The sequence below is a fragment of the Lepidochelys kempii genome, chromosome 1 (assembly GCF_965140285.1).
Source record: "Lepidochelys kempii isolate rLepKem1 chromosome 1, rLepKem1.hap1, whole genome shotgun sequence".
In the NCBI taxonomy this organism is placed as follows: Eukaryota; Metazoa; Chordata; order Testudines; family Cheloniidae; genus Lepidochelys; species Lepidochelys kempii.
The window spans coordinates 18,008,041-18,035,074 of NC_136380.1; the positions used below are offsets into that span (position 1 = coordinate 18,008,041).

Sequence of the window (27,034 nt, forward strand, 5' to 3'; positions counted from 1 at the left end):
GCTGTTACTCTGAAACTTATCCATAAAGAGTAGCATGTACGGTATCTACAGAACACTTGTAACTGGTCAAAATGCATAATCATTGCAAAATGTATGTGCAGGTGAATTTAAAGCACAATGTAATTATGCTGAAAGTATACTTTATGGACTTGGAGTAAAAGTTAATCATCAGGGGACAAAATATCTCAGCGATGGCCCATCCTAGCAGGAGGGAGTTGTTACCCCACCTTGGTTAGCCAGCGATGTAATGCAAGGCTCAATTGTCTAGCCTTGCTCCACCCCAAGCCTTTCAATGGAAAACCATCAGAGACAACTGCAAACAATTAAAACCACTTGCAAATAAAAAAGGAACATTACAACAGCCAGAGAATCCCACCAAGCCACAGGACCTCCTTTTCGACCTCCTCCTAGCACTGGCCAAAATGGCTATCTACAACACCAGGGAGAGGAGGTTGGCTAATGGGGTTTCCTGTGACTGCGGGGCCTATTTCCGATCCTCCGTCTGCTCACGCATCTGGGCAGAGTTCCTCTGGGCGGCGTCCGCTGGCTCCCTTGACACCTTCGAGGAGGAGAGAGTGCTGTCCAGGGTTCTCTGCTCGGTGTCCCCAACAGGTTCCCTTCGTTTAGCCCTGTGACCTCACTCCTGTCTCTGTTATATCTTTAGTTGTCCCCAGTAATTAATTGACATCCTGGACTTTGTGGATCCTCCCCTTAGGCTGCGGGAGGTCCCTTAGCAGTGGGCTTCTGCCCTCCCACTTCCAGGATCCCAGCAGGACCAGACTCCTACACCCAACCGGTCTGGGTTTGTCACAATATATGTACACACACACAAAACAATAAAATATTATCTACATGGTTGTCAATTGAAATTTTTTCCCTGTTGACCTTATCTGGATGTACTGTACACCAGTCACAAGCTCATGACCTGTAGCTATTAACAGTGGCTTTGGTTTTTCAAAGCTGTCAACTTCTGACCATCTGGATACTTGACAGTTCATGCATGTTTCATACTGGAAAGGCAACTTAAAAAAAAAAAAGACAAAAGACTGTTTCAGTATAGCACAGAGTGGAGAAAGGCACTCTGTATCCTTTCACCTTGGGGAGCAGAAATGTTCCCATGAAAAATTGGGTCCTGGTTCCTATGAAGCCAGCCAGCTCTGCAACAGACTGAACTTTTTTTTGGGGGGGGGGGGCACCTCTTGCTAGAGGCAGAGGATAACAAGGTGACTCACAGTCCTGGGTGCCCCGAGAACTGTCACAATGGGTTTTCTTCCATTTGCAAAAAGTCATACTACCTACGTGGACTTATTGTTTTGGTTATCTTAGAAAGACACCCAAGGGACAGTCCAGTCCAGGATGTCCTCTGTTTATCCCCAGAACAGGCTCAGCAGAGACAGCTGCAGTGCACTAAGATCATCCAACACATTTCACAAACATCTATAAGATGGTCACAATTGCTTGTCACTACCCACTACCAGTGTGATCCAGCAATCTAGTGGTGAAAAGATTTATTTTAAAATATATTTTATAATCCATTACCAGTCCTGAGCCCTCCAGTCCTTCTGTGTCACAGAAAAGTCAGATATACAATAGTACATTCTGACAAGAGTTGGTTTATCCTTATGCCTTGGGATCTGAAAGTTTCATGATAAATAGTTTGAGAACACATATGGGCCTTTAAAGTGGTCTCATTTTCTGGGGTTATTTAATGCAGCCTAAACTTGGATGAAATCCTGGATCCATTGAAAACAATGAGAGCTTTGCCACTGACTTCAGTGGGGACAGGATTTCACCCCTGGAGTCTACAGTTGACTGGTGTGACAACAGGATGAAACCCACTTCTAGTAAACCAGAATATAGTGAAACTATTTACAGTGAAGTAGAATTCAAGTCCTAATTTGTTACAGTTCATTGCAATTTGAAAATTGGAATTCCAGTTATAATGAAATTCATTTTAGGCCTTGTCTATACAAGAAAGTTGCACTGATTTAATTAGATCAGTTTAGAAACCAATTTAGTTGAATAGGCCCAATTCCCTTGTGTGAACCTTCTTATTCTGAGACCACAAGGAGGTTGCAGTGATTTAACGAAATTGGATTCTAAACTGATTCAGTCAAATTGGCCCAAATTGCTTGTGTAGACAATGTCTCAGGCTAAAATTGTTCTGTTGAAAAGATTATTAGAAGAGGGTCCTGCTGTTGTAACATATTGAAGTATAGAACAGCAATTGTAATAGCAATAATGCTTTCCATTTGGAAAGCACGTCACATGTAGTATTTCATCCACAAACACCCCAGCGAGGCAGGAAGAAAGTGTTACCTTCATTTTACAGGCAGGTTAACCGTGGCATAGGAAGATTAAGGGATGTGTCTAAAAGCTACACACTAGATCAGCAGCAGAGCTGTGACTAAAGCTCAGGATTTCTTGACTCCCACCTTGCACTCCCACCTTTAGACTCTGGTACCTCCAATATTTCAAGTGATTTTATAAATAGCTCTCATATCATATCAGTGAATAATTAACTAATTTTTGGTTCTTTAAAGGAAGAATGCTTTCATCTACTCATACATTACCTCCCTCCAGTGCCCGCAGATGTAGTGTTGTGCCTGATCATGCAAGAAAATAGATGAGCGCATGTCAAAGACAATATTTTGGGGCCAATTATAGTCTCATTCTCATGTTTCAAGATCCTCAACAATGTAATCAGACTATTTGTTGAATATCATGTCCTGAAATGTTGTTAGCACAAAGCACCAGACCTGAATGACAGCACCACATAAGCAGAACATAATGAGGGGAAATCATAAGGAAGTATGCCTGACTGCAAGAGCTGTCTAACTCCACTCGTTCTGGGACTGGGGGGCTCCAGCAGTTACTGATAGGAATGCTGGCCTGGTCCTGGGACTTATTTTGATTATATACTCTATGTTCAGGCACTGCTGATCGCCGCCTTTTTATTACTTTAACTGAATCTAGTACTTGTGATGGGTGCTGGATTTACAGCCCTTGGCAGTGAGCTCCTGGGAGCAGTTCTATCCGATGCCAGCTGGCAAGGTTTCCCTAGGGAACATTAGCTAACTGGAAATTGGTGGAGCACACTGGCACATTGGCCGCACCTCTCCCTGCCCCGCTACACTGAGGGTGGGAAGGATGTGGTGTAAGAGCCAGTAAGTCTAGCTTAACACGAGCTGAGAACTCCCCTCCAACAGGGCCATTCTCTGCTGGTGAGTAAGATGCCAGAGTGGTGCAAAGGGTCTGGATGGCGGCAGAGAGTGTGGTTGTGAGTGAACACAGGATTGAAGCGCTGTTTCACCTATCCTTCCTAGGGGTAGTCCCTGTAGAAAATTATTGAAGCACAGCCTGGCGTAGTATGGAAGAAGCTTGCTCCGCTGTGCTGCCCGTACTGTACCTGCTCTGTAGGGGGTAGAAGTGATGCCTGTCCAGGCCCTGTGCAATGCTAGGCTCATTATTTGCTTATAAGCCCCCATGATGGATCAGGGCCGCATAGCATTATCACACTGCACAAATACAGAACAAAGGGATGGGCCCTGCCCTAAAGAGCTTAAAGTCACACATCTGAAGAAGTGGGTTTTTTACCCACAAAAGCTTATGCCCAAATAAATCTGTTAGTCTTTAAGGTGCCACCCGACTCCTTGTTGTTTTTATAGTCTAAGTGGAAGACTATAGACAGTAGACAGCAGGTGGAGACCAACAGACAGAGCACAAGGAAGTAATGAGCTGATGCTGGTCAGCATGAAAAACAGGGAGTTCCAGCACATCAGCTGCCTACCTATGGTCAAGTTTTTTGTAGGCATTATTATTTTTACTTGGGTCGGCTTTGTGTCAGCCCTTTACACTGCAGTGCATTTGACCGCTAGGGCCCGATTCTGATCTCACTTGCTAATCAGGAGGTTATGAGGCAGGTATATGGCTCCGCTACAGCGGCTACCGTGCCACAGCTGGGCTGCTACACCTGTGTGCTGCTGTCATGCTGTTGTGCAGATGCTTCCTGAATCAACGGAAGTGGTTTTTCCACCCATCCGAGAGGCGGCAGATTGGTCGCTGGAATTCTTCTCTCGACCTCACTATGTCCATGGTGGGGTTACGTGGACATCACTAAGTTGCACAGGGCATGATATTGTTCACAGTCCTGAGCGATGTAGCTAGGCTGCCCTAAATTTTAGGTGTAGACCAAGCCTGAGATTAATGGAGTTACATTACAGTGTAAATGTGATCGATTCTGTATCTTTCTCAATAGTCTCTAAACCACAAGACTCGTGAAAGTACCAGCTTCTCTTGTAAGTTATGCTCATTTAACTGAGATAATCCATTTTCCATGGAAACGTACCTATTACTCAGATTCTACTGTTGTATTTTCCAGTAGATGGAACATTCATGAGAACACATCTTGAAAAGTTTCAGTGGTTCAGCAGGCACCAAGTCCCAGGGGAACAAGTCAAGACTACATAACACACACATCTCTAGCAAGTGTTCATCTCCTTGATTATCACCCCACTGGCTATTCTAGCCAGGTCAATCCAAATCCTTAATGCTACTGTCAGACTGGAGAGCTGTTAAAATCAGCAAAGCCAGGTCATCCTCGCCAAAGTGCTCGTGTTAATCACCATTAGCTAGAATATGTGCAGCTCCATCAGTCAGAAACTTACTCCTTATATTTAGCTTTTGTCTTTAAAAGAGAGCCAGTTAGTACTGAGAGACAAAAGACTGCCCAATTCAGTGATTTGTTACGGTTCAGTGGAACTGTTCAAATTTTAACCACTTGCCTCTAGCAATACTGTATCTTACAGGTTTAATTATTTTTGCCCAATAATGTCTATATAAAGCAATGAAGAATATGCAGTTTGGGGCAGGAACCATAATTTCTTTATATGCATGGGCAACACCTAGCACAACTAAGCCCCAGTGCTTCTATGCACTTCTGTAATAATATCAGTATCAATATTAACAATAACACTAGTGTCTTCAGGCTGCCCCAGACGTGACTGTGTCTTTGCTAGGAGAGTCTCTCTCCAGTGCTGGCTGCCCTATTTGCAGCTCTGGGTACTTACATATTGTAAAATGTATAGCAGAAACCATACCTGCCATCTTGCCTGCTGATTGTGTATCCAAAAAGAGGATTGTTGGCAAAACTGATGTTCACTCCAACTAGAGGGGTTCCATCTGATGTTATCACCTGACCTCGAATCACACACGCATGGCTGCATGAAGGAAAGAAATGATAGGAAATGGTGAATCATGTCAAAGATGCGGGAGTGATCCCCGACTTACCCTGCTGTGATGCCTGCACACAAGGATACCTAATACAATAAGCAATAAAATTCAGTAGGCCAAATCATGTCCCCAGATGGAGGCACATAACTCTTGCTGACTTGGGTGTTGTGCACACACATCTGAGGGCAGAATTTGGCTTCACCTTTTTTCTACTCTTGTAATATTCAACCACTGGCAAATATACTGTTCTCTGCTATCTTCTCCTGTAGGGCACACGATATACTGACATGGCTGTAGCCCACTCAGCTTCATATATACTTGACAGTACTGGTCTGATTAAGGACAAAACATGTTTTAGAACAGAGGAGGATGGAAATGTACTAAATACTGCATGGGCAGGTTTATGGCAATTAAGTCCTCTGATGATCAAAGAGATGTGCTGGCCTTGATGAGTCAGGTCTTCCATAGTCCATAAGGAAGTGTTACTGCTTTGGAGAAAATACGATGACAAATTTGCAAGGATCAGATGAATTCCCTACAGAATGTTTCAGCAATTGAGCATGCAAAAACAGAACTGCCAATTGTTTGTAGATTACACCTACTCCATTCTACTCTGCACTTTTATGACACCTTTCCCCCAAGGATCTCTAAGTGCTTTACAACACCGATTAATTCTGTGAGGTTCGTATTTTACAGATAGGAAACATGAATTCTGTTGGTTTTCAGTTACTCAGGATCGCTCAGCAAATCTATGTCAAAGCCGAAGATAGAACACATAAGTCTCTATTCCAAAGTCTCTGTTCAAAGCCCTAGATTGTACATCTTACCATACAGCTATGCAAGGAGCTTCCAAAAAAGACAACAATCTTGTGTATCTGATAGTGTCTGATCTCAGTGTCTATCTCAAGGTACTTATTTTTCTGAGTGATAACAATAAATTGTGGTATCTTTGTGCTGGCATAATATGACGTGTTATTTTTGCAAGCAATGTCATGCTAGCCAGCAGAGACTGGAAGCCAATGTTCCTACTGCTTTAGGCCCAGATCCCCTGCTGGTGTAAATCACCAGAGCTCAATTTATAATCTGTCATAATTTGTCATAAGAGAATTCAATGGAGCCACACGGATTTACAGTTGCTGAAGATCTGGCCCTCAATGTGTAGAAAAGCACTTACACAATCTCTTATTACCATGGAAAACCACAGAGTCCACAAGTTATTGCCTAAGGGGTGCATCAACAAGGCAAAGATTGTATGGCACAGCGAGAACCAATATGTGTATCAAATAAGGATTTCACTGGATATTTATTCCACGACACAGAAGATAGACTTTTTAGTTGTCATGCCATCCAGTTATAGCAGAACTCTCCACTGATTAAAGTAGGGATTTTTGTGTATATGCTGATGGAAGGGTATGGCTCAAAACCTGGCATTTAGGTACACAGAAACAAAAGCTTCTGAAGGTTCAGTTCTAGTATCTACTCACTTGATTACTATGTCCCCTTTGGTCAGTCCCAGAAAAAACAGGATAAAATGCACCTGATTTTCTATTTCACTGATATTAGTTTTACTCTGGTGTATATCCAATGACTTCAACAGAATTACTCCTGATTCACACAGATGTGGAAGGAAAAGCAGTCCCATCAGTAAAACAATAATAATTTCTGTATTCCTTTGCACCTTCCATCCAAGGATCAAAAAGCACTGTATTAACAATTCAGCTCTGTGACATCCGAGGACACTGGGTAAATGACCATCACTGTTTGACAGATGGGGAAACAAAGACACAGAGGACCACATTCACCCTATTGTAACCCCGCTGAAGTTGACAGAACACCACGAGGAAAGTATTTGGCTCAAAGTAGTAACGTTTGTGGACAGCCAGAGGCAGTACCCATAACTTCCATTCTGAGGCCTCTACATTACCCACAAGACCATTCTTCTCATCTTCTTCAGTGAGAGCTGAAGGAGAGTCTGGAATGGTCACCAAGTCCTTGAGTCTTCTGATCATCCTTACATTTTTGTGGAAGGATAAGCATTACTGTGGACTCCTCTTCCGAAGCCCAAGAAATTCTTGCTATTGGGAACAATGGACTCGGCAGGCTGAATTACCATTACCTATTCAAACCAACACCAAAAGCATTACTGATGACTGCTTGCTCATTTTAAAGTGGTTAAGCAGAAATACAAATAAAGCACATTTTCATGAGATAATGGAGAAGGGTTGCTACCTTCTTCCACTGCCTCCCCACAAACTACAAGCAAAGAGGAAAAAAGAGACTAAATGTTGTAGATGCCTTAACTGGTGCCCTAGACAAAAAACTAACAATTATGATGTAACTCTCCCAGAGTCTAAGCAGATGAAAGCCTATGAGTAAAGTTAGCCAATACACTGGACTAGATCCTCAGCTGGTGTAAACAGAGCTTTGCTGCTTTGCACCAGCTGAGGATCTGGACCATAGCTTTCATGAGTTCATGGGCACTTAGGTCTGCAGGGATAAAGAACAGCCACACAGTTACAGGCACAATAAAAATATGCAAAAGAACTCACTTTAACGGGGAAACTCTAACAAACACATCTGCACTTCTAGCTTCCATCGAATGACCTCCCCCCCAACAACTCTTCAAATTGTCATGCTCAGCTTCTTTGCTCCATCTCCATTTATTTACTTACCGATTTGGACGAAGACAGCCCATCTTAGGAGACAAGTAACTCTCAGGAAAGCCTATCTGGCCCCCAGGAATCCCCTTGAGGGCTATAACAAGTCCTTTACTCCCAGAGGGTAGTCCTTCCCAGATTATAGTCACAAAAAGAAACTGGGGCAGTGTGTACAAATATCTGAACTTAATTGAAGTGGGATGGGGATGAGAAAGATACTGAATCCCAGACTTTGCCTGATCAGATCCTCAAATTTTCTACTTTCCCAGCTGATAAAATTTGCCCCATTTGGGAAAAACAATTAACGCTGTGCTTTGTAAGCAGCTGGCCTCTCCAGTGTCATCGTGTCCTTTCTGGAGGCGAAATTGACTACCCACAATGCACTCAGCCCCCCCAGGAACCTGGTTAATGCTAATTTAGTCAGCCATTTCCTTCAGAAGACCTTGGTCTAAATGCAATTACGGTGCAAACACGTTAAGTGGTACCACAAAGACTCTCAGCCCTGCTTGGAAGGTCTCCCAATATATTTACATAAAATTATCTCTCATGTTAATAGGGAAGATTTATTCCATCAGTCTAGTTTGGCCAGCACTGAAGATGTTTTCTGCAGTTGAGCAAAACTGAATGTCTCTTTGCTGTAGACTTGTCTTTCCAATGAATTATTAACATATTTCATCTACTGGCTGAACTATATTTTTTCAAGACTGCATTTACATGTGGCTGTGCAGATCCCTTGTTTTACAATAACCAGTTCTCCAGTCTGTTTTTTTAATTAGCCTTTCCCAACCCCTCTGGTCTTTTATTTTTCTATAGAGGTTTCCCTATAATTAGGGAACACTAAATCATTGCTGAATTGCTACCATGTGGCTTGCTAGATGGCGAGTCTGAGACAAAGTAATTTTAGACCATTGCTTTGTGAAGTAATTTGTAATCACTAGAAGATTAAGTTAATGTCCACCTGTCCCCCGGGAATGATCTAGGGCCCAGTGCCATCAAAAGTAGAGACACATTCACTCTCCCCTTCCACAGGTATAGAGAAAGTCCTGTTTTCTTTAGTAAGACCTGTGTTTACATGCGGGGGAGGAAAAAAATCCAAGTATGCCAACAGTTATAAAATACTAGAAATCAAAGGAAAAATCCCAAGTAGGTCATTTAATCCATCTTCATGCCAGGAAAGATTGCTCCCTACAGTATGTTTCCTAGCTCTTTGGTTTAATGTTAAACATCTCAGGCAGTGGGCTTTCCAAAGCATTATTATTAATAATTATTTGTTTAGTGCTGGGAACATGCTTGGCATTGTACAGTAGACAAAATAAAGGCATTCCTTTTCCTGAAGGACTTCCCTTGGGAAATTATCCCATAGTCTAACATGGTCTAATCTGATGCTTGTTGAAATTGATGGAAATACTCTCACTGATTTAAAAAAGGCATTGGATGAGGCTCATATATTTCACCGTTAGGAATTATTTTCTGGTGTTCGTGCTAATTTTTCCATTTCTTAGTGTTACGCCATTACTCCTACTCATGACCCATTGTATCACAACCCTAGCTCCTTTTTTCTTGGAAGCTGAAAGTCTTCAAATACATTTGGATGATTCACATGTTCTCCACACCCCCTTAGTCATTCTTTGGCCATGTTATTTGTATTAAATATTTTTAATCTCCACTCAGAATTCCCCACATCCCTATATTTGTTATTGTTACTTTTCTATAAGTTACTTCCAACTTTGTTTGACATCTTTTTGGTACTGAGGTGCCCAGAACTGAACATTCTGTTCCAGATGGGGCTTCATCAGAGCTCCACAAAGTGAATCGAGAGGAAGGATATTTCTGTTGTTAAAGCCCTCATGTCAAAATCAGGAGATTTAGCTTCTATTCCTGGTTCTGCCACAGACTTCCAGTGTGACCTTGGGCAAGTCACATAGTCTCTCTGTGCCTCAGCTACCTATCTGTAAAATGGGAATAATAGCACTGCTCTATCTTACCGGGACATTGTGAGGATAAATGGAGTAATGTTTTATTGTCTTGGACATAGGTGCTTATACCGCTATGGTATTGTGGTACTGGTTTGTGATGTGCTCAGATACCCTGGTGATGAGCGCCAGAGAAAAATCCTACTAGTAAAGCAAGTTATTACAGATGTGGTCTTGGGTCACTTGCTTCTATCGTCCTTTTGCTCATTTATAGTGCAGGATGCAGTGTAACGTACAGTCCCACTCTGCCCCGGAAGCTAGTGCCAATGACAGTGCCAACCTAGCGCAGTTCCTGGACCCTTGTCTCCCAGCTACGAGGGAGAAGACTCCTTACACTCTCTTCCTGCACAGGGTGAGCCACAACCTGGCTCCTCCTGTTTAGTTTAGCAGTGGGGAAAGTCGACAGCTGACAACTACTTAACAAACCTCTGGATGTCGCTTGAATCATGAAGTTTGGTAAGAAAATGGAAATAGAAGGGTTCTTGAGACGTTAAACAAGAAAGACTTAAAAAAAACCCAAGGAAAATTAAAATTAAAAAGTAGCCATCCAGAAAGGCTCCCACACAGCTATGTATAACACAAGTGAGTTCCTGAAAGAGTTTGGCATATGTCAGACAGCTGGGATTCAAAACAAATTAATTAGGCTAGGCAGAGAACCTTGCCAATAAATGGAGCACCAGAATGCCAGTGTCAGGCTGAGGACCACCTAAACATGTTGATATCCGATCAACTGTGCATTCAGAGATTTGCTGAAGTGGCACTGACAGACAGAGTCTGCGACAGCTTCTGCAGCTCCACTTCCTGAGGAGCTGATGGAGTGGGAGACACAGGCGAAAAGGAATGTCAGGCAAAAAACAAAAACGACCCAACTCAGCAAAGGGAAGTCAAATCTAGTCTGTCTGCAGGATCTAAACTCGACTGGTTCTCTTTTTTTAGCCTATGCCTCTAGGCTAGCTGTACATGCCCCATCACTTGAGCGTCAGGAAAGCGTGTTGTTCTTTTATGGGTTTGTTTTTTAATTGTTAATATTTTGCAGAAATGCTCTACATTTTGTCACTCATTCTTCAAAAATATACAGTCCCAAATAATGCAGGCAATTAATCAAAATGTTATATTCAAAGCCCATTACTTAAACTGGTTAAGGAAAACTGGAGAAAAAACCAACAGTATAATGCTGGCATAGTTTTAGGAAAACAGATAATGAAGCTGGTATCTGAGGCATCTCCATAAAGCTTTTATTCACCAAGATGTACAATAACAGCTCTAGATACACAGTGTACCCTATTTGGGTTTTTACACCAAGCCCATCACCATGGTATCTGAGCATCTCTCTACCTTGTTTTTTATAGAATCAGAAATGTACGGCTGGAAGGGACGGTGAGAGGCCATATAATCAGGCCCCCTGTGCTGAGGGAGGACCAAATAAACTTAGACTGCTCCTCACAGGTATCTGTCTAACCTGTTCTTAGAAACCTCCAATGGGATTCCACAACCTCCCTTGGAAGCCTATTCCAGAGCTTAACTACCCTTATAGTTGGAACAATTTTCCTATTATCTAACCTAATCTTCCTTGCTGAAGATTAGGCCAGTTACTTCAGTCCCACCTTCTTGTCCTACCCACAGATCAGGTGAATTACTTCTTGTCCTACCATCAGAGGAGTACTCCTGCTGAGGCATCACCAGTGACAAGTAGAGCAGGACAATTACCTCCCTTGCCTTACATACGACACTCCTGTTGATATGCCCCAGAGTGATGATAGCCGTTTCTGCAACTGCATCACTTTGCGGACTCATATTCAATTTGTGATCCTTCAAATCCTGTACAGCAGTACTACCACTTAACCAGTTACTTCCAATTTTGTAGTTATGCATTAGATTTTTCCTTTCCAAGTGAAGTACTTTGCACTTACCTTTACTGAATTTCATCTTGTTGATTTCAGACCAATTCTCCAATTTATCAAGGTCATTCTGAATTCTAATTCTGTCCTTCACGCAGCTGGGTGTCATCCACAAATGTTATAAGCATACTCTCCACTTCATTATCCAGGTCATGAATCAAAATATTGAATACTGTTGGTCCCAGGACAGACCCCTGCAGGACTCCACTAATTACATCCCCTCTTTGACCATGAAATATTGATAACTACTCTTGGAGTACAGACTTTCAACTAGTTTTGCATCCACTTTATAATAATTTAATCTAGACCACATTTCCCTAGTTTGCTTATAAGCATGTCATGTGGGACTATGTGTCAAAAGCCTTCCTAAAATCAAGATATATGACATATACAGCTTCCCCGCATGCACTAGGCCAGTAACCCTGTCAAAGAAGGAAATTAGGTTGGTTTGGCATGATCTGTTCTTGACAAATCCATGATAGCTATTACTTGTCACCCTCTTATCCTCCAGGTGCTTATAAATTGATTGTTTAATAATTTGTTCCAGTATCTTTCCAGGTATCAAAGTTAGGCTGACTGGTTTATAATTTTCCAGGTCCTCTTTGCTTCCCTCTTTTAAAGATAGTACATGTCTGCCATTCTTTAGTCCTCTGGGACCTCACCCACCCTCCAAGAGTTCTCACAGATAATCACAAACGGTTCTGAGATTGCTTCAGCTAGTTCCTGAAGTACTCTAGGATGAATGTGATGAGGCCCTGTCAACTTGAATACATCTGACTTATCTAAATATTCTTTAACTTGGTCTTTCCCTATTTTGGCTTGTGTTCCTTCCTACTGTTAATATTAATTGTGTTAAGTATCTAGTTACAATTCACCTTACTGCCTTTTATGTCCCTGGCTAGGTGTAATTCATTTTGTGTTTTGCTTTTCTATATTTGTCCTTACATGATTGTGCTATTCTTTTCTATTCATCCTTAGCAATTTATCCATGTTTCCCCTTTTTGTATGATTCCTTTTTAATTTTTAGGTCATTAAAGAGCTCCTAGTGTAGCCACATTGGCCTGTTACTTATTCTTCCCTTCTTTCCTTTGCATTGGGATAGTTTGCTGTTGCACTTTAATATTGTCTCTTTGAGAAGATACCAGCTCTCCTGAACTCCTTTTGTATTTACCTCTGGTGTGTAGGTTTAGTTCCCTGGCTAGCAAGTGCCCAGCTTTTCAAGCCCTGCGTTATGTATTTCTGCCATCATTCTGCTCAATGCAGACTTACACCGTAGAATTTATAGGACTAGTTATTAGTCATTCTCAGTTGACAAAGATCTTCTCCAACACCACTGGCCACCATTCTACTGGCAATATTGCCAGTAAGCTATTCATATCTGTAATTCTCCAAAATTGAAAAGGCACCTTCGGTGCATGCCAGTTTAGTAACAAAATAACATTTATGTGAGGTAACAGCTGTACACTTTCCACTTGTAAAAACCCCATGATCACAAAACCACCTCCACAGAACAGCTCCACTTAGACTCCTTTGATGTCAGGATTTTGTTCTAAACTGCCTTGTTGGTTATAGAATCCCTATTAGATTGGTCCTATTTATCAAATCCAGGCTCGCTCTCTTCCTTCTGGAAGCACACCCTCCTCTCTGATCTGCCAAACGATTTGGCTGCTGTTGGAAGGAGAAGCTTCTGCTGCTCCTCCTGCCATCTATAATATCTTGGATCGCTCTGCCTCATCAAATCACCATTTCCAGGGAAAAATGACTTTTCAGATGAGATTGGTAATGAGAAGAAGAGCAGATGAGGCAGCAGGATATAGGAAAGATATCCCAGAATACAGGAAATTAAGAGAAGACTGTTACACTAGCAGTGACTTGTGTAATTAGATAATATTTAACTCCTACTATGCTACTCTACCCTGAAAAAGTACTTTTGGACACAGTTTGCATAGAAAGTGCTACACAAAATAAAGTTATGTTATGCTATGATGTAAAGTCTAAGGGGAATTCGTTGCTTTCGGTAATGCCTTAGATCAAAAAGATTTAAAAGCTGACTCTCCTCTCATTTACACCAGTGCACCTCTAAGAGGAGTTGCTCCTGATTTACACTTGTGTAAGTGGAAAGATAATGAGGGGTTTAGGTTCTTAGCCCTGCAGAGGGTTTTAGTAGCTCTTATGGTGCAAGCTATTTTTGCATATAATGATGAGTTAGGTTAATTTCATACCCTACAAAAATGTGGTTCTGCAAGCCATTATTTCTATGAGAAGTAACAACTTCATAGTGCAGTAAATCTAAAAAATGAATGATATGCTTATTCTTATGCCACGTCTCATGAGGCTTGTGAAATCAAATTGTGGAAGAATTTGCTTACCTGATCTCACAGATATTATAATTAGTATTACTAATAGTTATTAGTAAGCTCTTAGAAAGCTCCGGCAAGGTGCTCAATGCTGTACAAGACACAAACTAAAGGCAGTTCCTGCTCACAGTCTGCACAAGACAGACACAGTGATAGAAGGACTCAATGGGGCACACAGAAGGAAGAACACATTGTTTAAACATTAATGATGTAATTAGCTCACTTCTTGTGGGCACTGCAGAAAAAAGATTATTAAACTGTCTACAGGCTGTTTGCTAGCATTGTAGTGATACAATTTTGAGTTGTGGGACTTATGAAGAGAGTAGATCAAGAAAATATATAGATTTTTCAGGGGGGAGGGTGTTGTATTATAGTGATTTATTTATTTAGGAAGTTTTAGCAGGTTTAAAAATCATTGCCATGTAAATGTCACAAACAAAATGACAATCCTTACAACAGTTAGCATGGTTTCTTTTTGTTCCACGAGACATTATGGGGCCAGAGAATAATCAAATCTTTTTATTTAGCCAAGAATTACCATAATAGAGAGGGAGTCTCTTTAAACCATCCAGAAGATGTTTCTGGCAATTTTATTAAATTGAATGGAACTACTGACTCTACTCATATTTATCAAATCAGGCACATCTATTAAACACTAATATTAAAAAAATTGGACAGGTGAGTGGAGCCAATATAGTCTGAGTATTGAATAAATGGTAACCCGATATTTATTTGTCCTACGCTTATTTTGCTGGGTATGTAATTGATCCATTAATTTTTCCATGACAAGCAGCTCCCATATTTTTTTTAACTTGTCCTCTAGTTTTGAACTAGTTTTCTTTCCCCACTGAAAGGCTATCAGTAGTTTACCAGTGACTAGCAGATGAGATCTTAATTCTTCAGATCTTTGAATATAACCAATTCCATTAGGAAACCCCAGGAGAATAATCAAAGGATCATTGGTAATAAGTATCCAATACTTTGTAATCTTTGGATGCAAATTGTATCCCAATACTGACTGGATATGTCCATCATATCACAGGATTTGTTTTTGATGACTCCATGCACATTGAATTCAATTAAGGAATCTGCAAATGGGCAATGATCATGGTATGGATCATTTTTTCAAAGTTATGGAAAGAAACTTACAAAAGGATTGGAACTTCAGCCCTGTTTTCATGTACATGAATCCTTCTACTACCTGTATATTTTTGCCGTAGCTTATGGCATAGAATTAGTTATATTGACATTTAAAAATCACAATGGCATGAAATGTCACCATACTCTACATTTTTAAGTCAAAAGGAAGGCTGAAGTCAAAGGCACATACTGTTATTGTCCTCTGGAGAGGAGAGAGGATTTTTTAAAAGTACGCTCCATCTTTGCTTAAGAGGAATATTACCAAAGTAAAAGAAGCTATTTTGAGCCTTCTGACCTCTTCTTTGTTCTTTTCAGTTTCAGAAAACATGATCTTTAGTTATTAAAGAGGCCACTTAAGCAGAAAGCAATAAAAGAAGGTGACAAGGAGATGGTGTAAAAACCTCTTGTATTTTCCTAAAACATAAAAATGTCTCCTTAATCTCAAGGCTAGGGATAGGAAACTATATTATTATTATTATATTATATTATAATAATATGTAACATATTAGACACACCATGACCCTTGTGATAGACCCAGGCCAGTTGTGTACAACAGAGTAGTAGAAGGCAGATATACTGGCCACTGGATTAGCAGTTTTCTGTTCCCTGACTGACCAGAGCAGGGGCTGCTCCAGGCTAATGAGAACACCTGACTCCAATTAACCTGCAAAGAGTCAGGTGAGACCACTAAGTTAATGTGAACACCTGACTCTAATTAAGGGCCCTTCTGATACTATAAAAGGGCTCACTCCAGTCAGGCTGAGGAGTGCCAGGGGGCCAGAGGAGAGGAAGTGTGGCTGAAGGGCTGAGTAATGAAGACACCCTCAAGCGGGAGAGCTTTGGGGAAGTGGCCCAGGGAAATGTAGAAACTCTGGCAGGCAGTGAAAGGTCGGCTGCCAACAGCTGCTGCCATTAGGGTCCCTGGGCTGGAACCCGGAGTGGAGGGTGGGACCGGGTTCCTGCCCCCCAACCCACCACTACAGAAACACCTCCTGGGAGGGGAAAACAGGCCCCTGTCAGGACAGGAGGCTAAACTGTTTTGGTATAAGGCTGTAAGAGCAATAGAGACTGGGAATTCTCTCATCAACCTCCTTGCTGGCTTATGATGAAAAGGGCTCAGTAGACTGCAACCCTGGCCCTAGAGAGAGAAGGCCTACCTGGAGGGTTGCAGTGAGCCTCTGAATCTAGCATAAACCGCCTGGAAGCGTGGGACTCAGGGGGACAAGGTTGGAGCTCTGTCACACCCTCCATTAAGCACACTGAATAGATCTATATCAAGGTTTATTCAAACCTATTAATGATAATGATGCAGTTCAAATAGATAAGGTATTCTTCTTCAAACCCTGTCCTAAACTGTCTATAGCAGGGATCACCAATCTTTGGCACGCGGCCCATCAGGGAAATCCGCTGGCGGGCCAGGCCGGTTTGTTACCTGCAGCGTCCGTAGGTTTGGCCAATTGCAGCTTCCACTGGCTGCGGTTCACCGTTCCAGGACAATGGGGGTTGCGGGAAGTGGCGTGGGCTGAGGGATGTGCTGGCCGCCGCTTCCCGCAGCCCCTATTGGCCTGGAATGGTGAACCGGAGCCAGTGGGAGCTGTGATTGGCCGAACCTGCAGATGCTGCAGGTAAGCAAACCGTCCTGGCCCGCCAGCAGCGTTCCCTGATGGGCCATGTGCCGATCCCTGGTTTACACAGAGTTTCTGTGCTCTGTTAACAGCTTCTGTGTTTCACCCAAGAGGTGGCTGTATTTCATTAGTTCCATCACATGTATGGTATTCTACTACAGACCAACATACACAGCTCTGAGAAGTGACGGGCCTCCTGGAGCCAATCCAAAGCCATGTGTTGGATCAGCTGACATCAGGGATTATCAGCAGAACCTCACAATCTTCTCTGTTGCATCCGTCTCCTGCAGATGGTAAAATTGACCTCAGGCAGAAGCCAGCTCGTGGATGCATCACTGCATCATCACTTTGTTTTGTGTCCACATCAAGCTCTTCCAGAGGCAAAGAGGCCTAACTACAATATTTCAATTAAAGCCAGAACAACAGAAGGTAGTGTGGAGATGTCATTACTACACAAGATTGTGAACTTGGGGACTGCACTGATCACTTTAATTTCAGGCTCCTATATCAGGCTTTATCCTGAGTGCTATAAAAGATGCATTTTTTACCACACGGTAACAAACCCCTGGAAGCTATTCCATAGCGAAAACACGGTGAAGGCAAGGCACCTTAGTTTTACCACCAGGTAAAGTAGGTAAAGTAAATCCCTACCTCAGGCTAACTTTGCCTAGTTACCTCATAGTAAAACTAAAGTGCCTGGTCTTCGCTATGCTTTTACCTCAGAATAGCTCCCCTGTGTTAAGTTACACCCCCCCCATCCCCCAAATACACCTTTTTTAACAGTGAAGACAAGGCCTACATGTTTGTCTGGGCAGCTGACTATCACCCGACATAGAAAGACACCGAGAAGGCAAACAAATGCCCCCTTCCAAGGGTATTATGAAAGCACCATGCAGATCTGCATTTTAAATCCCTGAGAACTGAGCTGAAAGGCTTAAACTACGAGATTTGGATGGCACTAAGTCCCCAACCCTTCCACATTCTGTTGCCTTCTGGCCAGGATCAGCTGACTGGCTTTAGCTCTAGATAATGTATGAGATAGGGTTTGATTCTGCAAAGTAAAAAAAATAAAAAAATAAAAAACATACACTATATTTTATAAAATACCAAACTGTTCCATTTATGTAGTACCTTCCACCTCAAGAACTCAACATGCTTTTATAACCATTTACTAACTTTGCCTCAAACACTCCTCTAGGGTAGGTACATGTTGTTATCCCCATTGAATAGATGGGGAAACTGAGGCATAGAGAGGTGATGTGATTAGCCTCAGGTTATATCAGGAATCAGTAGCAGAGCTGGCCATAAAATTACGGTGAGTTCATGGAAAATTAATTATACTGACAGCACAGTATCATGGCTTTACATGATAGCTGTGCCATAATCCATCAGGGGGTCAAAAGCAGCCACTCTTTCAAAACACTCTGAGATCTTTTAAAACACACTATAGAAGAAAGTCTGTTCTATGCCTGGCTTCCGGAGGTAGCTTAGTCCTATGCTGACACTTGCCATAAGAGACTCCGCGGGCCATGAATTTAGACTACTGTCTGACACTGTCCCTCAAGAGAGAACAAGGATATCAGGTGTCCCACTTGAAAGTCAACAACTTGACATCAGTGCATCTTGCACTGCTCCTTATGGTGATGGACAACTAAGAACGGCTTAAAGATACAAAGCAAACAGCAAAAGTAAGTGGTTTTGAAATCAATACAAGAATGATCAAGTGGCAGAAGAGTACTTGTTATCTGTTCATCAAAACGATGCAAAAAGACATTCTGTGCATTCCGAATTTAATTTAGCTACTTGCTTTATCATCATAAACATTCATTTCAATATAGGCAGTGGTTTTTTTGTTTTTTTTTAACCCAGACATGAACACTATATAATTGCTGGTATTTTGGAGGAGACACGGTCTTTACCTTTATCCATCAAGGTAATTTATCACTGTCCTTTTTTCTCTCCCCCTTTTGCGGTGATGAGGTGGCTTGTCAGCTCAGCTTGTTCTTAAAAAGCTAGAGTGTAATTCAATAATAAATTCACTCAAAGGCTAGCGGTCATGAGATATTCATTTATTTGTACTCCATTAGATGATCTGCACTGCTGTTCTAGCTAAGCCAAGTCTTTAAAGCCCAGGGGATGTATTGTATAGATATTCTGTCATATATTTCATTCTGCTGCCACTTCTGCACAGGCCATGTAGGAAATGCAAACGTACTGTGCTGATACGGTTCCACCAGGGATAATAAACACCTCCCTTCCAACAACAGCATTACATACAAACTCAAGCAATAAATAGACAGTGAGGGCTAGATTGTGGCTTTAGAAGCTGCTGCCGCGTTAGTGGGAGGGCCACAGAGGGGCATCACACTAGCCACAGGGGCTGGAGGCATTCTCCCCATGGAGGGCAAAAGCAGGCGGGCAGAATGCCTTCTCCTGGGCACTGAAGGCATGGAGTGCACACAGAAACAGCAACTGCAGCATACTTTTAAAGGCCGCTGAGGACACCCCCACCCTCAGCTTTGACCCACTCCCCACCCTGCTCCTGTTGGGATGCCCACTGCTGCCAATTCCCCCTGCTCTGCACTCCAGGGGTGCTAACCTCCCCCATGCAGGATCCGAGTACCTCCTACACTGAAATGGGAGTTACCTGGATAGTGCAGAAGGTAAAACAGGGGCCAGAATTCTGATCACCTCCAGTGCAGCAGACAGACTCGCTGCACCCTCTCCCCACCCATCCCCATTGTGCGGGCAGGGTATGGCCGTGAAAGGGAAAAAGGAAATGGCTACATATGTCACCGCTTAGGAACAAATGCTACCACCCTGGCTCACGCTAAGCATTACTTTCCTCTGCAAGCAGTCTCATGGATAGCAGCAAGATTATTATCTGCCAATCTCACACTGGACACAAGCCGCAGGGAAGATTCAACAACAAGAATCTGTGTTCTGTTTTCTGAATGTTAATGATAAATGGTGTGCACATGCGTGTCCCTCTATCAGCCCTGTGGAGTGGATCCCAGAACACTTTACTGACCACACACATTTTCTCTGGGTAGGAATTACTGATAGTGCAGTGCTCAAGAGTTGCCACCTCTGGGGTGACAAGCGATTGCTTTAAACAGCACACAGCAACAGCATCCAAAACTTCAGGATAGCGAGTATCCAGTTAGTCCAGAATATCCCCCCTCTCCTGGGAAAAGTGCCATGGGATCCTAAATGACCACAAGGGCTCAGGACCCGAGTTTTACATCTCATCAGAATAACAGCATCTCCAGCAGCTCAGTTTCACAAGTGTCCCTGATACCATGCTGGGGCACTGGCCTGGCACTTGCTCAGAGGAAAAAGTACCCACCTACTGAGCCACTAACATCACTTTCTGCAGCACATGGATTTTCCTTAGCGAGCTCCTATGCTAAGCTCAAGGCTGTTTAATGTGTGAGATGTGATATCACAGCTGGAAATGGCATGTCTGCAGTCCATATTTATTGATAATCACCCACTGTTGATATTTAAAGAATAGCAAAATGTCATAAATAACTGATGTAATTGCAGAGCTCTTCATGCTGAAAGTAGATTAAACAGGAAGGCCAATTTACCAGTTCCAATGTTATAAACGAAAAATAATCAGTTATGAAACCTGTCCCACTAATTTTAATCTTTGCATTCCCTGTTCTAGCAAAGGAAGAGCTTTATGTGCCAGGCATGTATGAAACCTCAGCCTTTTGGGTGGCAGATGTCTCTTTTGAGCTCAGATCTTTCAATTGTAGGATATTTAAATACTTCAAGATGAAATCCACTCCTGAGCAGAGAAGAGAGCCAGCACAAAGCCTATGAACCATTTAAGCCCTGTTTTTAAGGAATTAAGTGGCACTTAAGCAGTAACATAGATCTTGTACTGGGGCATAGAAGTGAATTTCACTCTCGTCATATCAGTACACTATTGGGCAGCTTCACCCATTATATGAATGGGCGACATGAGTAATTCCTGGAATATCTGCTTGTTACTGAAAACAGAGTAGGCTCTTAAAGAACACACACAAATTGCATTGTAATATATGGACGGTAGAATCCGACAGTTCTTCAGTTGTCGTTGGGAAAGCTCATTAAACAGAGACACGATGTTGGATCTACATATAACAAATCTTCCTGTCCTTAAAAATGTTGTTATACATGATCTGATCTCAGATTCCCCTATAATAAGGCTCCTGATTGACAGCTCAGGCTTGAGAAATGCTACCCCAAAAATATCATCTTGAAAATGAAATTTCTAGTATAAATTTATTCCATGTTCTGGTACATGCTTTTTATTGCAATAACTAAGAATCCTGGTATCTGACAGTCGAGAATCTGTTAAACTAACACTTAGGCAAGAGTCTGCACTATTTAGTATCCAGCTATAAAATTTACAGTCTTGTGAAGACTGATAAATATAACATTGTTTGCTACATAATGATTGCTTGGCTTTAATCCAAAGCCCTGTAGGTAGCCTTCTTGGGTTTGGCAGAGAGTCAAATCATGGACATCAGCATATCAAGCCGACTCACTGACACTGATGTACTTTTAAGAGGCTCATGTCTGAGGTCAGCTTCCAGGACCATTGCAGAGAGTCACAGAGGGTGGTGAGCATGGGGTACCGAGGGCAATATCCTTTTGTCAGCTGATCCATGGAATAACCTTGGATCAGCTTCAACAGAGCCTATGGTGGCTGTTGAAATTGCAAGTATTGAATTGGCCCTATGAGCATGCCAAGTTAGGTGTTTACAATTCCAACGCATTTCCATGGCACAGCTACTTTCTCTGGGAAAGCTGAACATAAGGGATAATTAATCAGATTGAATTTAAATTCTGACAATGCCAAGTTTGATCAGCGATGTCTAGAACCCTTCCCATAGCTCAGCATGAAGCTTCTGAAAGACAGAACTCAACACATAGTGAATGATCACTGAATTATCAAGAATTCAGCAAGGTACTTAAGCATGTGCTTTACTGTAAGCACAAGTCATCCCAGGACTTCAACAGAACTATTCAGGTGCTTAAAATTAGGCATTCACTTTGCTGATTTGGGGCATGAACTGCAGATTCTTGCTGTTCCCTACTTCTCATGATGATGAATGTCTCAGCATTAAAAAACTTCAACCTGCTTTCTGCTTTACTTTTTACATGAGAAATATCAGGCCTTCTCTATGCTGCAGGACCTTTTCAAGCTCTTTGGAGGCCTTTAATAGTCAGATGTAACATGAGGCTGTAACTCTAGTTACAGCTCCTCCTCTCTGTAACTGAGATGGGAGGGAATCTGAGTCTGTCAACTTGGGATTGCCGTTTTCAGGTCACTGTTGCAGAGCACTCTTGGAAAACTATATTCGTTTGAACAAGGGAAGTCAAACCATGGACCAAACTGGATTAGTGGCACTCATTCACTGGCTGCTTTGTGAAGAAAGCAACTTGGGCCATTTGCACAGGAAAGAAGTGTCTTTGTGCACCACTGTGGCAGAGCACGCGGAAGCTTAAGTGACTGCAAAGGAAGCTTGGTGCTAGAGAGCACATTCCGAGTGGGAAAACCACTTTCACCCAAGGTGGGGCATGGGCATGTAGTCTAAAGGGAACACACTTCTGAATTAATTCTGAGGCCAACTGTGCGCTGTCTCACAGAATCCACAAGTGGATTCTGACCCATGGAATACACCCTGGGGATAAATGTAAGATGGGAGATAAAAAGGTTTCCTAAAAACGGCTAACTAATAAAGACATAGAATGAACAGAGTAAATTAATTCCACTACTCTACAAAGATTAGCGGAGCCAACAGAGTCTTACCATTACAAGAAAGAGTATAATGAAAAGCTGAATAGAGAGGGTATGGATTTGATAGTGCAGAAAAATGGCTCTGTCCCTTTAATTTCTCAATCTGTATGTGCCTTACCCCTGGGAGGACAGTCAGCAGCTTTATATTAGTTATGAAATTCTTCAGATATCTATTTTCCATAGGCAGGCATGTGGGATGTTAGTAATGACATAGTGTTTGTCTCCTGCATCTTTCTGCTGTTCTTTATTAGTATTTCATTGCACACAATTCCCCATTCCACCTCTGACTGGGAACATAGGACTTGAGCTTTAATTCTTGTTTAAAATCCCCCCAAACACTTACCCTCCATCAAATGGATTCTCTCCCGCGATGATGTGAGTGCTGTCCTTGCCAATCAGGAACTTGATTCGATCATAGAAAGAGTGCAAGTTCTGTTGGGATGTGGGGGTTTGAGTCTCCTGTATGATATCCAGGGGGTCAGGTGAGCCCAGGCACAGTGGGTTAACATGGCACAAAGGCTGCAAGCAGCAATCTGGGTCCATACAGTCCACCAAGCCATCTGCAGAAAGGAAAGGGAGATTTGAGAGCACAGTGACAAGGCGCATGAGACACATCCAAGTGGCCAGATCCCCTGCTTGTGGACCTCTGTGAAGTTCTGCTGATTTCAATGAAGTGACACAGATTTACACCAGCTCAGAGTATGGCTTGTTGTTTTAAAAGCTATTTGAATAGAAAAGATGAAGCTCAAGATAGCAGATTCTTTTAAAGAAGGAGAACTGAAAATCTCCGGGGATTGATAATAGGATACAGAATTTTTCACCTCGCTCTTGGTCACCCCATCACATTCAGACTCAGCTGGTAGTGAGTGAAGGTTGTTACCCTCTGACGGCTGTTCTTGGCTTATGTGAAATGAGTTTGGTGCCTCAGGCCTGTTCCCTAAACCCTAAACTCTATCCCCGCACCTGGTGCCGTCAGTTCCATTCTCAGCAGAGACACTCAGGGCTAAGTAGGCACTGAGGCCCAGGTCCGTAACTGGTGCAAGTCACCATAGCTCCATTGAAGTCAGTGGAGCCACCTGCTAAGGCTCCATGCTGGAAAGCTGAGCTACTGCTTGACACTTAAAGGAGCGGTCCCTGCAAGATTCAGTGGTGGGGAAAGGGATAAAGCGGGCCTGTGAGGGAAAGTGTGCTCTGCGTCTGCTTGTGCTGTACCTATTCTCTAGATCAACTGAAGGCTTCACACTCCCTGGCTGTCAGTCCTGTACCTTTCACCAGCACTCGATTTACGATAAAAATAGCACTAGCAGTCACATGCACAAGGAAAGCCTATTAAGCATATTTTACTAGAATTAAGTATTGTTGTTTGCCAAGCAACCATATGTGTAAACAGAAGCATCGATTTCCACAGGACTCTTCCTCTCTTCCCCAATACATTCTGTGATGCCACAGTTCATCACAAACATCTTGGTAATAAACAACGACAGGGAAGGAAATGCAAAGAAAAAGCATGATAGCTCTGTGGGGGTTTGGTGAAGCATTACGTTCAAAAATAAAAGTAGTTAGCATGCACTTGAGATGGATTCTTAAATCAGATTAAGGGACTAGACATTTGGGGCTTGGTTAATGGAATATGGAGCCCTTCACTTCTAAGTAATCAGTTCAAATAAGGCAGTTTGATAGGGAAGGAAAACTGCTACCATATGATGGCTGCTCAGAGGCTTATGTGAAATGTACGGTACTGTCAGTCCAACCCCTACAAGCGATCCATATCAGACAAACCACCCTCAATAGCTAGTATCCTATTTGCAGTCTAAGAACAGAGGCAAAAACTGAATGTGCGTGAACAGTAAAACTGTCCCTCAGGTGGCAGGACAGAATATTTTCAATTTCTAAGAAATTATTGCAAAATAAACCAAATCAGCTTGCCTTTACTACACACTGGGTGTCATGGTCTGAGAACAGTTGCACGGACATAAATCAGGAGACATCCCCCTGACTTAAAGCAATTATTCCGAATCCACACCGGTGTAACTAGGAACAGAATCTGGCTGATTTTGTGTGTGTGTGTGAGTAAGTGAGAGAGACAGAGAGAGAGAGATTTTAAAAAGTGGTCAGCATTGGCTAATTGCCATTGATGTTAATGGGAGCACATTTAGGACACCGCTGAGTGCGTCTGAAAATCCAATCTATTATCTCTCTTCCTGTCGGTTCTTCTATCTCTCTCTATAACTCCTTCCAAATTGCCATGACAATGCACCAGCTCACGCACAAAATCTGCCCATCTGCCTTGTCTCATGATGACTGATGATAATGACAAAAGTACTAATTATATTTTACTTGCCCATCTAAAGAAGCAGATGATTGGGCTAGCAGGATTTTGCAAGGTTGAATCTAAGTTGGAATCTGAGACACAGTTTAAAAAATAAAGAACTGTGTAACTCTAATATGCCTATCTACATCTAGCAGGTTTTTTTTTAAAACCCACCCCATTACTGTAGAGAATACAGCTTCAAGTGAGATGACACCTTGTCATTTGTTCCCACACATTAATAATGTTTTCTAAGGCTGCAGACACTGTAGTGAGAGGCTGGCAAACCTGCTGTACCATACCTTTTCATTACCCTGTCTTTATTTCAGACATGAGAGCTGCAGTTTGGGATTTGAAATTGTAAGATGGCAAGGAATTTCTGTCTTCATGAGATGCAGGAATCCTGGGAACCAGGCTACCAGGAACCAGATTAGCCTTTCTCCTAATACTTTTCAGTCCTATGTTTTCCAAGTTGGCTATAACTACACCAACGGACCTTGTCATTGACATCTTATAGCCCTTAAGTTCCCTGTGAGTTGAACGCAGATTTAGCTACTCAACTCTCATTGGCTTTAATGGAAGCTATAGTGCTAAACTTCTTTCACCTTCGAAAATGTAGGGGCTGCTTGTGTCTGAGACATCCCAAAGACCTGCAAGCGTTAAACTAAACCCGATAACAGATAACGATGTTCAGCCACCCATCCAAATATCTTTTTCGTTTGTTTTTTACTGTAAAATCAGTTATCAATGTGGTGTCTTTCAGTGAACGGTAAGAAGAAATAAATGATGTTGCATACAGCTGTGTCTCCTCACATCCTGTGAGCTCTTACTTTCCTTGTCAAAGTCGTAAGAATAAAGTGACATTTATGAAGAGCCCTCCCCACAAAGCAAGTTGCTCAGGGAGCTACACAGATGCATAAAAACAAATTAAAATGCAATAAAAGCCATGCTCCGATAATCCAAAAGAGATGAAAACAAGTGAAGGGGCCCAGTATGAAAAGAGAGGCAAAGAGAATGCCAAACCAACCTGATCTCCTTCTTTGAGAGAGTAACAGACTTTTTAGATAAAGGAAACGCAGTGGATCTAATTTACTTAGATTTTAGTAAGGCGTTTGATACTGTGCCACATGGGGAATTATTAGTTAAATTGGATAAGATGGGCATCAATAGGAAAATTGAAAGGTGGATAGGGAATTGGTTAAAGGGGAGACTACAACGGGTCCTACTGAAAGGTGAACTGTCAAGTTGGAGGGAGGTTACCAGTGGAGTTCCTCAAGGATCAGTTTTGGGACCAATCTTATTTAATCTTTTTATTACTGACCTGGGCACAAAAAGTGGGAGTGTGCTAATAAAGTTTGCAGATGATACAAAGCTGGGAGGTATTGCTAATTTAGAGAAGGACAGGGATACCCTACAGGAGGATCTGGATGACCTTGTAAACTGGAGTAATAGGAATAGGATGAAATTTAATAGTGAGAAGTGTAAGGTCATGCATTTAGGGATTAATAACAAGAATTTTAGTTATAAGCTAGGGACGCATCAACTAGAAGTAACGGAGGAGGAAAAGGACCTTGGAGTATTGGTTGATCATAGGATGACTATGAGCTGCCAATGTGATATGGCTGTGAAAAAAGCTAATGTCGTCTTGGGATGCATCAGGAGAGGTATTTCCAGTAGGGATAAGGAGGTTTTAGTACCGTTATATAAGGCACTGGTGAGACCTCACCTGGAATACTGTGTGCAGTTCTGGTCTCCCATGTTTAAGAAGGATGAATTCAAACTGGAACAGGTACAGAGAAGGGCTACTAGGATGATCCGAGGAATGGAAAACTTGTCTTATGAAAGGAGACTCAGGGAGCTTGGCTTGCTTAGCCTAACTAAAAGAAGGTTGAGGGGAGATATGATTGCTCTCTATAAATATATCAGAGGGATAAATACCAGAGAGGGAGAGGAATTATTTAAACTCAGTACCAATGTGGACACAAGAACAAATGGATATAAACTGGCCACTAGGAAATTTAGATTAGAAATTAGACGAAGGTTTCTA

The 27,034-nt window shown here is 42.2% G+C and overlaps 1 protein-coding gene across 1 annotated transcript in view; it reads right to left on the minus strand.

Moving 5' to 3' along the window:
* The window catches only part of TENM4 (teneurin transmembrane protein 4), a 248,881-nt gene that overhangs the window by 88,295 nt on the left and 133,552 nt on the right, over window positions 1–27,034 (minus strand). The window contains exons 13-14 of the mRNA XM_078852201.1: window positions 23,023–23,239; window positions 5,100–5,219 (exon numbers count right to left, since the gene is read on the minus strand). Of these exons, the coding sequence (XP_078708327.1) occupies window positions 5,100–5,219; window positions 23,023–23,239 (337 nt within the window). The remainder of the gene's footprint in view (window positions 1–5,099; window positions 5,220–23,022; window positions 23,240–27,034) is intronic.